This window comes from Sylvia atricapilla, chromosome 9 (assembly GCF_009819655.1).
Source record: "Sylvia atricapilla isolate bSylAtr1 chromosome 9, bSylAtr1.pri, whole genome shotgun sequence".
NCBI lineage: Eukaryota > Metazoa > Chordata > Aves > Passeriformes > Sylviidae > Sylvia > Sylvia atricapilla.
The window spans coordinates 12,833,810-12,847,377 of record NC_089148.1 but is presented as its reverse complement, the minus strand read 5'-3'; the positions used below and the strand labels follow the sequence as shown (position 1 = coordinate 12,847,377).

The following is a 13,568-nucleotide window of genomic DNA, read 5'->3' as shown; positions in this document are numbered from 1 at the left end:
CACATGCATCGGCCTTTGGCTAATGTGTTTTTTATGGCAACCAGGAGAGCTGGCTTTGGTGAGTCTCAAAAGTGCACCTGGTGGTTTATGGCTTGAAATCGCTGTGTTCCTCTGAGTCATGTAAGTGTGTGAATCTCTTTTCACGTCAGATTGCTGAAGAATGGTACGAAAAAAGGGCTTAGATCAAGTCAGAGTTAATCAATTGAGTGTTAAGCTGTGTATGGGCTTGCCTAGTGGGCGTCAAACTCACATGGGATGGGATCAGTTTTGATGAGAGAGCAGGAGGCGAAGTTTTGGAACTGCAAGCCCAAAACTAAAGTCCGATCATAGCACTTAAATTAAAGTGTTTTTAACGTGTTTTCCCTTTGTCTGAGGAGCAGAAAAGACAAGGATAATTGTGCTCCAAAGTTTCATGGGGGACTCAGCCCTGAACGTGGAGTTCCTGGGAAAAGGCTTCATGGAATTCCAGGCCTTTTTAATGTGGATTTTGAGACACTTATATTTGAAAAGTCAAGTCAACAAACCCGAGCTGTCCAACATCTGAACGCTGCAGGGATGGATATTGGCACTTGGCTCTGGTGGTTTCCAATCTGGGAATTTCATCTATCTCTCACTATCTGTCACCACCATTCCCACTGACCTCCCTGTGCTGGGAGCTCGTGGTGTGCAGGCTGCAAACTGATCTTTGCAAGCTGGGAGCTGGCAGCGCGGGGCTGGAAAAAGGGTTGAACTGCAGGGAGCACTGAAGGTCTGAGCCTTGGATATGGAAAGAAGAGAAATAATATCAAAGGAAATCACATAAGTGGAAAAAGAGCCCCCTGGGGCAGCCCAGGCAGCAGCAGGTCTGTCTTGTTCATGTTTTCAGAGAAGTTAGAGGTCAGCCAAGCTTGATAACGAGGTAATAAAGAAAAAATCCATCACTGAGCCTTGGGGGACTTGTAGATGCGGTTCTCATCAGAATAAACGAATTTAGATACTGCTTGGCAGAAGCAACAAGAACGATTATGGATCAGAAACTCAACGGATCATCTGGAAGGGTCTGGGAGCAACGTCGGCTGGACTGGAGCTGAACTTTCCACAATTCCCAAGGGCTTCACTTCCCGGGGCTTTCCTCCCGCTGACCCCCCGCGCCGGGAGATGCTCGGGGCAGGAGCAGCACCCTTGGGCGTGGGCATGACCCACGCCAGGGCAGGAGCAGCGCCCGCACCCTGCGGGGCTCCGGGCTTCGTGTTCTGCCCTCCGACTACACCCCCTACCAAATAACGGACTGGCAGGACGGTCAGGGCAAGAGTTTTTCCCTGTGGGGGAAAAAAAAAATCCCAAAGGTGCCTGGTCGTTGTGGCTGGTTTTGCAGCTTTCAGGAGCTCCGAGCCGGGCGGAGGCACTGGGACACCCAGGGGGAAAACCTCGGCCCTGGGGATCCACCTGCTGAAGCCGTCAGCAGGGCATCAAACATTAAGATAAGCGGGAAAGACAGTGAAAATCAATTTAAAGGAGAAAAAAATCATAATGATCGGTTGATGGCCTTTTTTTTTTTTTTTTTTCCCCTACTTTTGAGACTTTTTGGAGACTGTCTCTACTCCAGCAGCACTGATCCCCAAGCACGTTTGATTCTGCAATTTAACGCGAAATGTCAAGCAGAGTTGGGTTCAAACAGGAAGCGAGGCTGGCTGTAAGGAAATACTGCAGAGAGGAGAGCAGAAAAATTAAAAATCTGCCCAAGGAAAAATGTTTCTCTCCCAGCATAGCATGGCCGGGCTCAGCGGGGCGATGACAAAGCAATCTTTTCGGGTGGATCAATAGGGTTTTTCTTTCTGGAGACCACATCACTTCTTACCCCGGCGCACATTAACGCGCCCGTCGCTCCGTGTGTGGATGCACGGCCGGGAGTGTGTGTGTGTGTGTGTGTGTGTGTGTGTGTGCACCCTGTCTGGGATCCGACCATCTGGTGTGTTTCAGTCCAGGGTTTCCCTTTTCTAAATCATCTCGGGACGGGTATAGTTTAAGCGATTTTTCTCGTTTTGATTTGTTTCTGTAGCCGGTCTTGCGTGGCAAAGCCGAGGCTGAGACCGACTCGGCGAACAGAAGCCGTTCGGAGACGGAGCGAGCGGGATTCATTCACTCTCGCATTCCATTGTGGGTCATTCCCGACTTCAGCGGGGACCGTGTTGTGCCTTGGAGCGGGCAGAAATCGTGTTGGTGCCGGGCGATCGGGACACGCTGTTTCTCGAGCTGCGGCGCTCTGGGTGCGCGATGCTGAGCGGGAGAGCCAGGTCCAGGCTTGAGCAGGACCGGCCGCATCCCATCAACAGCGCCTCGCATCAGCCCTTCTCCCCTCCCCAGTACGTCTTCGACCTCATTGGGCTCCCCATGAGCATGAGTACAGCAGCAAGCGGCTCCCCCCGAGGTCTGCCCACCTCTCCAGACAGGGCAGGGCAGGGGTGGGCAGGCAGCAGACACCCACATCTGTTTCACTCGGAGCCGTGCGGGAGCGGGCTGCAGACGGAGCGATCGGGAGGCATTCGCCCTGCGAGCGGGCGCCGCGGGGCGCGGCCGAGCATCCTCTTCCCCCGGAGCATCCCCCGGGCGCTGTCCTCTGCCCCCGGCCGCTCGCAGCGCGTCATTTTGCCGTCTCCCCCTCCCCGCCCTCCCCTCCGCCGCCCTGCAGAGGCACAAGGCGCAGCTCCCGGCGGTTCCTCGCTGCCATGAAATGCACCAAGTGGAAATTCAATCGCCCCGTTGTGTGTGTGGTCGAAATCTCTGGCAGCTGCTTCGGAATTTTTTATGACACTTTCGTTTATGTAGGGGAGGCATAACTATTATTTTACTTAATAAAAATGGAAAGCGGCTCGGGTCTTTTCCCTCTTCGCTCTCTTCCATTTGTTCTTTCCGTCGCCTTTCCACCGGGCTGATGAACGGAGAGCTTAAACAATGTTGGTAGGAAAGATGCGGCATCTCCGAGCTATTTCGCCGTGTTAGACAATTATATATACATGTATATAGGAAAAAAAAAATATCGGGAAAGGAAAGAAAATAAATACAGGTATAGTTGAATACATATGTACACGCAGACATGAGAGAGGGAGATATATTCGTACGTATCGTGAACACACGTTAGGAGCATCGAAGAAGTATAAAAGTGAAAGCTCAGGAAAGCTTTCCCAAAGCTGACACGCGCTCGCGGGACAGACTTCCCACTTTCCCGAGAAACTCTCAGCACAGTTTTCCCCTCTACTTTTCCTCTCCGATCGAGAAATTCTCCACGATGTCCGCAAGGAAGGAGGATGCGACCGACTCCGCGCAGAAGCTCCGGCTCTGAAATCGCTGTTTCCACTGGAGATGTGCGGACGGAGACGTCCGCTCCTGCCCTCTCCTCGGGGTCCCCCCAAATTCGCCGAGCCTGTGCACCGAGTCATTAGGGCTTGAGTAATTGTGACCGGCATTTGGAAGCGGGGCCGCGCAGCTGTTTGGCCCGGCTCCCCGGTATTAGTGCTGGAGATTTTATCACCAAATGCTCGCACCTGTTAACGGCAGAGACTGGCAATTCATCACCGCGGATTCTCACACTGCCGAGCGTGGCCCTGGCGGGGGGACATCTCCTCATGGTACCCCCTTGGAGGAACCCATCCCCTTCCTCCCTGCCCAAGCTTTCTCCCATGGGAAAGCAGATACGTGTTTGCAGAGCCTCCAAGGGAAAAAACCAACCCAAAACCTAACAGTGCGAGCGTGGTTCAAAGTGTCCGCGATAGAGACAGGGACAACCTGCTGTCACAGCCACCTACGGGACATGGGCTGGGCAGCTTCAGCCGTGGACGTGTCCCCCGGACTGCGCCAGGGCAGCTGCAAGGGGGGCAGCGGGGCTCTGCCACCCGCGGGGCCACTGCGGTGGCTCCCGGGGACCTTGTGCGCCTGTGTTCGGAAGAAAATTCTGCCGCTTCGCCTGCAGCCCGCCGCAAGGTGGGTGCCTGCTGCCCCCACCTCCTCCTGCCAGCCGCCAGGGAAGCGGAGGCAGGAGAGCGGCACACAGGAGATCCCGAGGCCGCAGGATATTTATTCCCCTTCCCGCAGGGCTCCCGGGGCCTGGCCGGGCTCTGGGTGGGCCGCCTCGGAAAGTGGTACCCGGCCGGGCCAGCCGCGTCGGGATGAGATGCAGGACTCGGGTGCGGTCCCGGCACCCCGCGGACACACACAGCCTTTGCTTTGGTTATTTCTCGCCGGGGGAGAGGCTCGGAAGAGCGCTGCTCGTCGCCCTCCGGGCCGCACCTGCGGGGCGCAGCATCCCTTCCATGGCAGCCCTCGGAGGAGGTGGGTTTCCAGGCAGGGTGCTCCGGTCTCGGTGACGTGTCGGTGACGTAAGAGCGTGGAGAAGGGGAGCGGGGATCCCCAAATTCACACGACCCCTCAAGAGGGCCGGAGGCTCGGTCCGGGCGGAGTGAGGGTCCCTGTCGGCGAGGCTGCGGTAAGTCTGCAGCTCAACCCCCAGCTTCGGGGCCGGGCAGCCCTCGGGGGCAGGACGGACCCTTCGCGGACCCCCGGGCTGGGGAAGGCGACCGTCGCATCGCGTAGGAATGGGGTCTGAGAGCCTCCAGCACCACGGGGCGCTTGGGGCGGGGAGGGGCTTTATCCAGCGTCGATCGCCCCCCTCCTATAGCAGCCGGCTCCAGACGAAGCCGGGGGCACCCGAGCGCCAGGGGAGCGGGCAGCGCCTTTCCTCGAAAGCATCTCGGGCGGGGGACGCGCTCCCCGGGGACCGGGCCGGGCCGGGCAGTCCCTCATGGTGCCCCGTGGGGGCTGCGGCGGGCGCCACGTGATGCCGGGGCGGCCGTATAAAGGCCTGGGGAGCGCTGGCAGCGGGCGCAGTGTGGGAGCGTTTCCACCGGGTCCCAGCTCGGGAGGGGTGGGGAGGGGGGAGCCGCCTTCCCCACTTCTGCCCTCCCCCCTCCCTCTTCCCCTGCCCCTCCCTTCCCCCTCCCCCTCCCTCCCCCCAACCAGAGAAGGAGCCGTCGCAAACCCCACTTTTCTTTCTTTTTATAAACCTTTTTTTTTTCCCCTTTTTTTTTTTTTTTTCTCTTTTCCTCCCGTTTCTCTCCTTTTATTATCATTATCACCATTATTTATTATCGCTGCTCCCAAGCGCCCTGCCCAGCCCACGGGCGCCCCGTCCTCCCGCCCCCGCCCCGCGCCCCCCTCCGCCGCCCCTCCCTCCGCAGCCACCACCCCGCAGCCAGCAGCGCGGCCCCGCCAGCAGCGGCGCGGCGAGCGGGGCGCGGAGCGGAGCGGCGGCGCCGGGGCGCGGAGTCCCAGCGGCGGCCGCAGCCCTCCGGCACGGCCCCGGGCCCATCCCGGGAGCCGCCGCTAGGTGGGGGGGGGAGCCCGGCCCCGGCCGCCCCGGCCGCACAACAATGACTTTGGGCAGCAGCGGCGGCGGCGGCTGCGGGATCATGTCCGAGCGCTCCCCGGAGGAAGAGCCGCTCTCCGAGGTGGAGGACGCGGATATCGACGTGGTGGGCCCGCCCCAGGATGGGGGCAAGTACAGCGAGGAGGAGGACGAGGACGAGGAGGAGGACGACGAGGAGGACGGCGGCGATCCGCTGGGGCTGGCGCTGCCGCGGAGCGGGGCCGCCAAGGCGCGCATGGGGGGGTCCCCGGAGCGGCTGTCCCCCGCCGGCGGCTCGGAGCCGGCCTGCGCCCGCGGCGCCGCGCCCGGGGAGAAGGCGCCCGCGGGCGGCGGCGGCGGCGCGGGGGGGAAGAACCCGCTGGTGAAGCCGCCCTACTCCTACATCGCCCTCATCACCATGGCCATCCTGCAGAGCCCCAAGAAGCGGCTGACGCTAAGCGAGATCTGCGAGTTCATCAGCGGGCGCTTCCCGTACTACCGGGAGAAGTTCCCCGCCTGGCAGAACAGCATCCGCCACAACCTCTCCCTCAACGACTGCTTCGTCAAGATCCCCCGGGAGCCCGGCAACCCGGGCAAGGGCAACTACTGGACGCTGGACCCCGAGTCCGCCGACATGTTCGACAACGGGAGCTTCCTGCGCCGGAGGAAGCGCTTCAAGCGGCAGCAGCAGCTGCACCCGCCGCACCCCGAGCTGCTGCTGCGGGCCGGGGCCGCCGACCCCGCCGCCTTCCTGCCCGGCTTCGCCTACGGACCCTACGGCTACAACTACGGCCTGCAGCTCCAGGGTTACCCTCACCACCACCACCACCATCCCGCCGGAGGAGGCGGCGGCGCCGCGGGCGCCTTCCCCTTCCCGGCGCCGCACTGCCCGTTACCGGCTCCGCCGCCTCCCGCCGCCGCCTCCGTCTTCTCCGCCGCCTCGGGGCTGCCCTCCTTCCTGGGCGGCGAGCTGAACTGCAGGAAGTCCTTCTACCATCCCCAGCTGAGCCCCACCGCCCTGCCCGCCGCCCTCCTCCAGACCCTCAAGCCGGACCCCTCGCCCGCCGGCGGCGGCGGCAGCGGCGGCACCAACCACCCCTCCCGGCCCTCTTTTTCCATAGACAACATCATCGGGGGGGCCGTGCCCCCGCCGCCCAGCACCAACCCCAGCGTCGCGCCCGCCGCGCCCTACCCCGCCGGCCAGGCGGGCCCCCCGGCGCAGGTCCTGGCCGTGCTCAGCCCCGCCTTGGCCCCGGCACAGCCCCAGGTCAGCCTGGCACACGAGCCGCTCCTCCAGCCGGCCCAGAACTTTTCCAGTAAAATCACAACCCTCAGCAGCTGTCATTTTTAAAGTGTGCTGGGGACTGGGGAAGGGGAGGGGGATGGGGGGGAGAGTCGCGCAGCAAACGGCCCCTTTCCAGCTCTCCTCCGCTCCTCCGAAACTGCTCCCCTTCCCTCTCCCCGTGCCCCCCTCCTCCCCCCAATCTCCTCCTGTTGTGTTTTAAGGTAGGAAATATTTCTTTCTTTTTTTTTTTTTTTAATTTTTTTAAAATTTTTACTTTATTTCCAGGCTCAGCGGCATCCAGATCTGTTTGTCTCTCTTTGCTCGGGGAAAAAAAAAAAATCAATAAATCGGGAGGGCGGGAGGAGGGAAAGAATAACACGATTTGGTCCTACAAGCACCAAAGCGTATTTATAAAGTGGCCGTAACATAAGCTGGGACCTGGGCTGGTTGAACACGCAACGTCTTGTGAGGGGCGGAGAGGGGGCATGTGGAGAAGGAGACGGTCTTAGGGTCGGCGATGTTTCCTTTGAGAGGTGCGGGTTTTCCGCGGAGCTCCCCCAGGTCGCCTGGGAAAGCGGCCAGGGGAGTTGCGGACGCCCCCGGTCGCAGCGAGCGCGTTTTCGTTCCTGCGGGTCTCTCTCTCTCTTGCCGGGTGGTTTTGCCATGTGTGTCTGTCTCTCCCCTGCTCTCAAAGAAAATGTTTTAATGGTCCGATCTTATTTTTAGTTTCTTTGAAGCGTCGGGTTTGGTTTTTAAAGGCACTGTTTAAGGTTTCTTTGTTTTTAAGAAGAAGAAAAGTCGGTGAAACTCAGGACTGCGGTTTATTTTATTTTTCTTTTTCCTTTTTTTTTTTCACCCCCAATTAGACATTCAAATGCACGTTTGAAAGAAAATCGGATCCGTCAGGAAGTTTGGAGAATTCCTATACTACTTTTTTTTTTTTTTTTTTTTTTTTTAATATACCCCCGTTTCCCCACCCCCTCCGTGCGTGGGTTTTTTGGTGTATTGGTAATTATTTGTATATAGATTATTCGGGAGCTAATGAGCGGAGTCCAGTTAACTCTTCACTGGTTGTGCATCCGTCATATCTATTTTATTGAGAGAATCTGTGAATAATTTGATGTGGAAAAGGCAACAGAATTTTGTCCACCGTTGGTGTAAATTAATAAATGTTTGTGACCTGGTTAAAAAAACAAAACAAAACAATCCAAATCGTTCTTTGCGATGTCCTTTGTCATGCTGAGAGCCGAGAGCTCCGCTCGGGCCTCGGGGAGGCGAGAGGTTCCTAACCTCGGGCCGGCGACACTCGGGCGTTCGGCGCGGGCTGAGGGTCTGCTCCGGCCGCCCCCCTGCCCAGGCTGCGGGCTGCCACACTGCCCGGGCCACGGATATTTATTATTATTATTATTTTAAATTTATTTTTTATTTCTTAGATTTTGGTGTCTCCTAGAAAAAATTAAAATTTATAAAATTTATACCTATACATACTCTGCGTGTTTTCAGGAGGAAGGAGGTGGCAGCCGGGAGAAAGGTTCTCCCTTCTTCACCCCCTCCCCCCCCCAACACCTCCTTTTATTTTGTTTGGAAAAGTTGACACATGAGAAAATAAGTTGGAGGGTTTCCCCCCCGCATACGCGTCCCCCTTGGGCCTGCAGTATTTGAATGATCCAATGAAACTTGATCTCTGCCTAAATTTTGCAACAACTTACAAAGTAAATAAACATCTTAAAGCGCTCCCTTCTCTTCCGAACTTCTCCCCCCCGAATTATTTATTTCAGGGACCAAACGTGGCTCTTTGGTTTGTTTGTTGGCAGGGACCCTGATCGAAAGAATCGAGGCCTTTCTGACCGGGCAGGCAGCTGAAGGAGGAGAAAAAGGAGGGAAAAAAAAAATCCCCCCAAAAGCTGATCCGTACGAGGCAGGGAGAGGGGGACGGAGCCGGTCCCCGGGCAGCGGGGCTTTGTGCGGGGCCCTCCGGGGCTCGGGCAGGAGCAGGAGCCGGGCGGTGTGCGCCGGGGAGCAGGGGGGGATCGGCTTTTCTTTTCTCTTCCCCCACTCATCCCTTTTTTTATCCCCTCTCCGCTGCCCCTGTCTGTGCCACCTCGAACCTCCGCGCAGTTTGTTGATGTTGTTCCTGAACGTGCCGCCTCCCCGCAGCGAGCGGTCTCACATCTCGCCTTCACACACATTTGCTTTTGAAAAGCGATCTTCGTGTCCGGCACTTGGTTGTCTCCCTTTCATGTCCAGCTCCTACAAAAGGGGCTACAAGACTCGACATGGGAGAAAAGAGGAGGCCAATGAATCTATTTTCCAGATTGCCAAGCACATGGTTGGAAATTGAAGGGGCTTTTGTAGCATTTCCCCTTCCTCCCTCCCTCCACTCTCCTTTTCTTTTGCTTGTGTGCAAATTGTTCAATTGCTCTGGCAGGGGTGTTCCTGACAAGCTCATTACTAGAAGGTGCCAGACCCCTCCTCTCCCTCTCCCCCGAAGTCTTTGATGAAGTTAAAATGCGCTGATAGCTGCTCTCGGGGCTATCTTTGTTCAGCCTCTTTTAATAACCGAGCCTGCTTTGAGGAGACGGGATCCGAGGGAAGAAAGCGATGTGCAGCGAGGTTGGGTGGTGCTTGTGTGCCTGGCAGAAGGGGGGCCGGTTATTTTAATATAAAGTAGCCATTTTTAATAATTTCTGGCTTGTTTGTTTGTGAAACGCAGGAGGAGCGGGATCCAAGGGTGCCAGGAGCGGATAAGAAATGGCAGCCGATGCCCGTAGGGATGGAGGAGGCGTGTGGCCCCCGCAGTCCCCTGGTGCAATGGGTTCTCCAAGTTGGTGGTCTCGGGCCTTGAGGGGACGGAGGGGGGTCCTCTGCAGGGAAGCGGTGTTTCCCTGGAGAGCCCCCTGCCCCCTCCCGCTCAGGGGAGGGGGATCGGGGGGGTTGTCTGGGACCGGGACACCTTTCCCCGGCTCCGTTCATCTCCTTTTGCTTTGCGGACTCATTGTGCGTTTTTAAGCCGCGGTCGCCGGACAGGATCGAAGCTGAGCTGACTTGGGCGCGGGGGGATTCCCCCGCCTTAACCCGGAGCCGTGGTACTCACGCAGGAAGGGTCCGGCTCGGACCTGCGGGGGCTGCGAGTGCAAGCGCCGTCGAGGTTTTATTTTGGGGAGGGGGAAGAACCCCAAGCGTCTCTAAAAACTAGAGTATTCCCTGAATTTCCCTGCAGCATGGCAGCTCGTTCCGTGCCCCGATCAGTCTCACGCCGCCTGCAAGTGTCTGCGTGGCTCGGGGAGGGTCGGCGGAGCCCCCCGGGAACCGGCTCCGGAAAGGGGGCGGCGGGGAAGGACCCGGGGGTCTCCCCTGGCTCCGGAATGCCCTGGCCGGGCTCGGCTCGGGGTTTTCACGAGAAATTTTACCTCGGCTAGGCGGGACGGATAATGGCCCCTAATTATTGGGCTGGCTGGCTCCGCGGCCCCGATCTTCACGGGACGTTATTTTTAAGCGTTCAGCCAGGATCATTTTTCACGCCTCGCTGCCTAAAGGAGGGTTTTATTTATTTATTGGAGGGGAGGCGAGGAGGACACCAGCAATAACCGAGCACTGAAAGGAAAATAATTAGCTGTTGCAGTCGCTGCTTGGGAGTCGCTGGCCAAAAAGGCGACTTGGCATTTCCCTTTTCCTCCCCTCCCGTGCGTAGGCTCCGTAGCCCAGGTTCTCGGTGCTGCACTCGGGCGTTGGTTTTGTCAGTGCTAAACCTCGGGCAAAGCCCTCCAGGAGCCCGATCCTTTTCTGATCGTTTGGTGGGGGTTTTTTTTTCCCTTCTCCCTTTCGGATCGGCGGCTCTTTTCGAGTAGGACCGGGGGGATGCGGATTCCCCTGCCTTGCTTTGGCTTTGCTTAGGCATTCATGGAGATTTTTATTTTTTTATTTTTTTAATGTGCCCCTACTCCTCTGCTTTCTACATGTCAGATGAAAGGGTTGTAGCAAAACCGCGACGCTCTCTGCGTAGTTACTCCGCGGCGGATTTCCGTGTGTGCGCAGCCCGGGAGAGGCGGAAAACGGGGGATTCTCCTCGGGTTTGTCGGGGCGGGATAAAACGATCCTGCCCCGGAATATCCCCGTCGGGACCACAGCGGGAGGGCTGTGTGTATGTAATTTCTTTCTCTGCTTTCGCTGAGCTAAGCCCGTGTTAAGCTGTGCGGATCCCGAGGAGGGAAGCGAGTGGCCCTTCCCTCGCCCGCTGCAGGCTGAGGGTGCGGGACCCCGGCCCTGCCGGCCCCGCTGCGCCGCCCGCTCGGCCCTCACCTCCCGCCTCTTCCCCTGGCACCTTCTGCTTTCCATTACTGCTGATTTGGAGAATTAGGAAAGGTCAAGATCTTATTCCTTTCTCCGGTAGTTTTTTTTGTTTTGTTTTGTTTTCTCTTTCTAGTTCCTCGCAGCCCCGAACAAAAATAAATCATCCTGGCTTATAAAAACCACCTTTAGACATTAAGAATATCTTTTCCAATAGTTTGATCCTTCCTCCAGGACTGCCCTGGCCTCTCCTTGTGACTGTGCAGAAACTCCCGTTTTCACGGTGAATTTAGGATTTAATAATAACGTCCAATCTCCCTGTGCCCCAGTGCCCGACCCGAAAACATTGCCCTCCAGCATCTTCTTTCCCTCCTCATGTCTCTTTCGTTTCTTTCCTTCCCCGAGTAGAACGTAGAGAAACGAGATATTTTAAAAAAAGAAAAAAAAAATCCCATTTTCCCATCTGGAGAGGGCAGGAAGAGCTGTCGGAGCTCTCTCAGCCGCGGGAAAATTGCTTTGGAAATTAAGCTGATGCTTTTGAAATCTCCTCGAGATGTTCGCGGTAGGTCAGGGATCTGTGCTCGCCCCTGTGTCCGTCTGTCAGGAGAAGGGCAGGGGCTCCGCTCTCTGCCCTCACCTCCCGGACTACAGCTCGTCTAATTCCTCTTCGTCGCCTTTTATTTCTCATCTGCTCTTTTTTCACTTTTTATTTCTCCTTTGTATTTCCCCCATCTTTCCTTCTTTCCTTCTTTCCTTCTTTCTATAATTATTTTCCTCTTTCTTTCATTATCTTTTTTCTTTCGCCTTTTCCTTCTTCCACTCTTCTAATTCATTCTCTTTCTCTCTTTCTCTCTTTCTCTCTTTCTCTCTTTCTCTCTTTCTCTCTTTCTCTCTTTCTCTCTTTCTCTCTTTCTCTCTTTCTCTCTTTCTCTCTTTCTCTCTTCCTCTCTTTCTCTCTTTCTCTCTTTCTCTCTTTCTCTCTTTCTCTCTTTATCTCTTTCTCTCTTTCTCTCTTTTCTCTCTTTCTCTCTTTCTTTTTCTTCTTTTTCTTTCTTCTCTGTTTTTTCTATTTCTCTCTTTCCCTTACATTTTTCTCTTCTCTTTTTCCTTTCTCTTTTTCTCTTTCCCCACCCTGTTAAATTTCTTTGTTTTTTGTTTCCCCCCTCTTTCCCTCTCTTTGATAATTTTAATTTTTTTTGTTTGTTTTTCTCTCTCTTATTTTTCGTCCTTCTCCCCCTTCCTATTTTTCCTTTCTTGCTCTTACTCCGTCTAACGATTTTCCTTTTTATTTTTTCTATTTCTTTTGCTTCCACTCTCCCCTTCTTTTCATCTTTCTCCCTTTCTTTTTTTCCTCCCTTTTCTCTTGCTGTCTGTCTTTCCTGCCTCACCCGCTTCTGGGGTTCGTCGAGGGCTGCTTTCCCGCTCTGTCCAGGAGATTTCCAGCCGTGTCCACCCCCGGGAATCTCTCTCTCGGCCGCAGCGAGGGGGGTCTCCCCTGCTTTGAACCAGGAGCGATTCTGGCGGGTGCCGCTCCGGCCTCAGCGCTTCCCCCGCCTGTGACCGCTGGGCTGCGGAGCGGCTCAGGGCGAGATTTTGGAGCCGGGGACCCTGGAGCACACAGCCCACATCCCCTTTCCACCCGCCGCCGCGGCATTTAGCGGGGAGATCGCTGCGGGACGCGGCCCATGAGGGGTTGCAGGACTGAGCGTATGCCGGTGCCCGCTCCCCCCTGGATCGGCGGGGCCTGTACGGGACCAATTCGCACTTTATTAATTTCATAAACGAGATGTACATTGGCACCGCAAGCCCGTGGCAGCAACAGGTGACGCTGACATCCAGAACAGGACAAAACCTGCTCGCGGCAGGGTTTTGTCAGCTCGTTTCCAATCCTTCCTCATCATTCAGACGCTAATGATTTCCTCGGGTGAGCAGTACCGGGATGAGCCCGTCCGCGGCCCGGGAAGGGGTTCAGCCCCGCTGGGCAGCCGGTACCGAGTAGCCTGGAGTCCGGCGGCCTTTCCAGGCCACGGGCAGGCGGGATTCCTCGTTTCCCCAACGCCCTGGCTGCCCGCATCCCTTCCCCTGGGATCCGGGGGAATTAGGTACATGGGTATGGCGTGAACCACACTCTTCCCTCCCTGCCATCGCAGGATGGAACCTCTAAGGGAATCAATCTCCCCGTTGTGAGGTCGAGAGGGAGACCCAAGGGGTGTCATGAGCTTGTCCGTCAGTTTCTCCTTGGGAGACTCCAAGGTCTGTGCCTTGGGAGCTGTCTAATGACCGGTTTAGTGGTGTTTCTCCTACTCTCGATCCTTTCTGGTTGCCGAGGCTCGGACTCCGTGACGCCGGGTGGCAGAGAAGCGCTTTTCGGGGGCGTCTTTATCCATTTCAATCATATTTCGTTTTCCCTGCTTCAGCTCGCCTTTTAAGTGAAATTAGATTCCTCTTTCGTCAGTCCCGCGGGTTTGAAACGGCTTGAAACAACACCGGCGATTTCTTTCACTCTCACAAAAATTCCCCGATAGTTCACTTTTCCCCGCCGGCGGAGGCGAGCGGAGAGCACTCGGAGAGCCCGTGGATGAGCCCCTGCTCACCCCCCGCCCTGGCAAATCACTCTTC

The 13,568-nt window shown here is 56.6% G+C and overlaps 1 protein-coding gene across 1 annotated transcript; it reads left to right on the top strand.

The window, feature by feature from the left end:
• The first annotated feature begins 5,270 nt into the window (after window positions 1–5,270).
• FOXD2 (forkhead box D2) lies at window positions 5,271–6,843 on the top strand. The gene is given in 3 exon segments (XM_066324902.1): window positions 5,271–6,183; window positions 6,186–6,235; window positions 6,237–6,843. Coding segments are annotated over 3 exon segments (1,323 nt in total). The 5' UTR covers window positions 5,271–5,402; the 3' UTR covers window positions 6,729–6,843.
• Window positions 6,844–13,568: the final 6,725 nt, after the last annotated feature.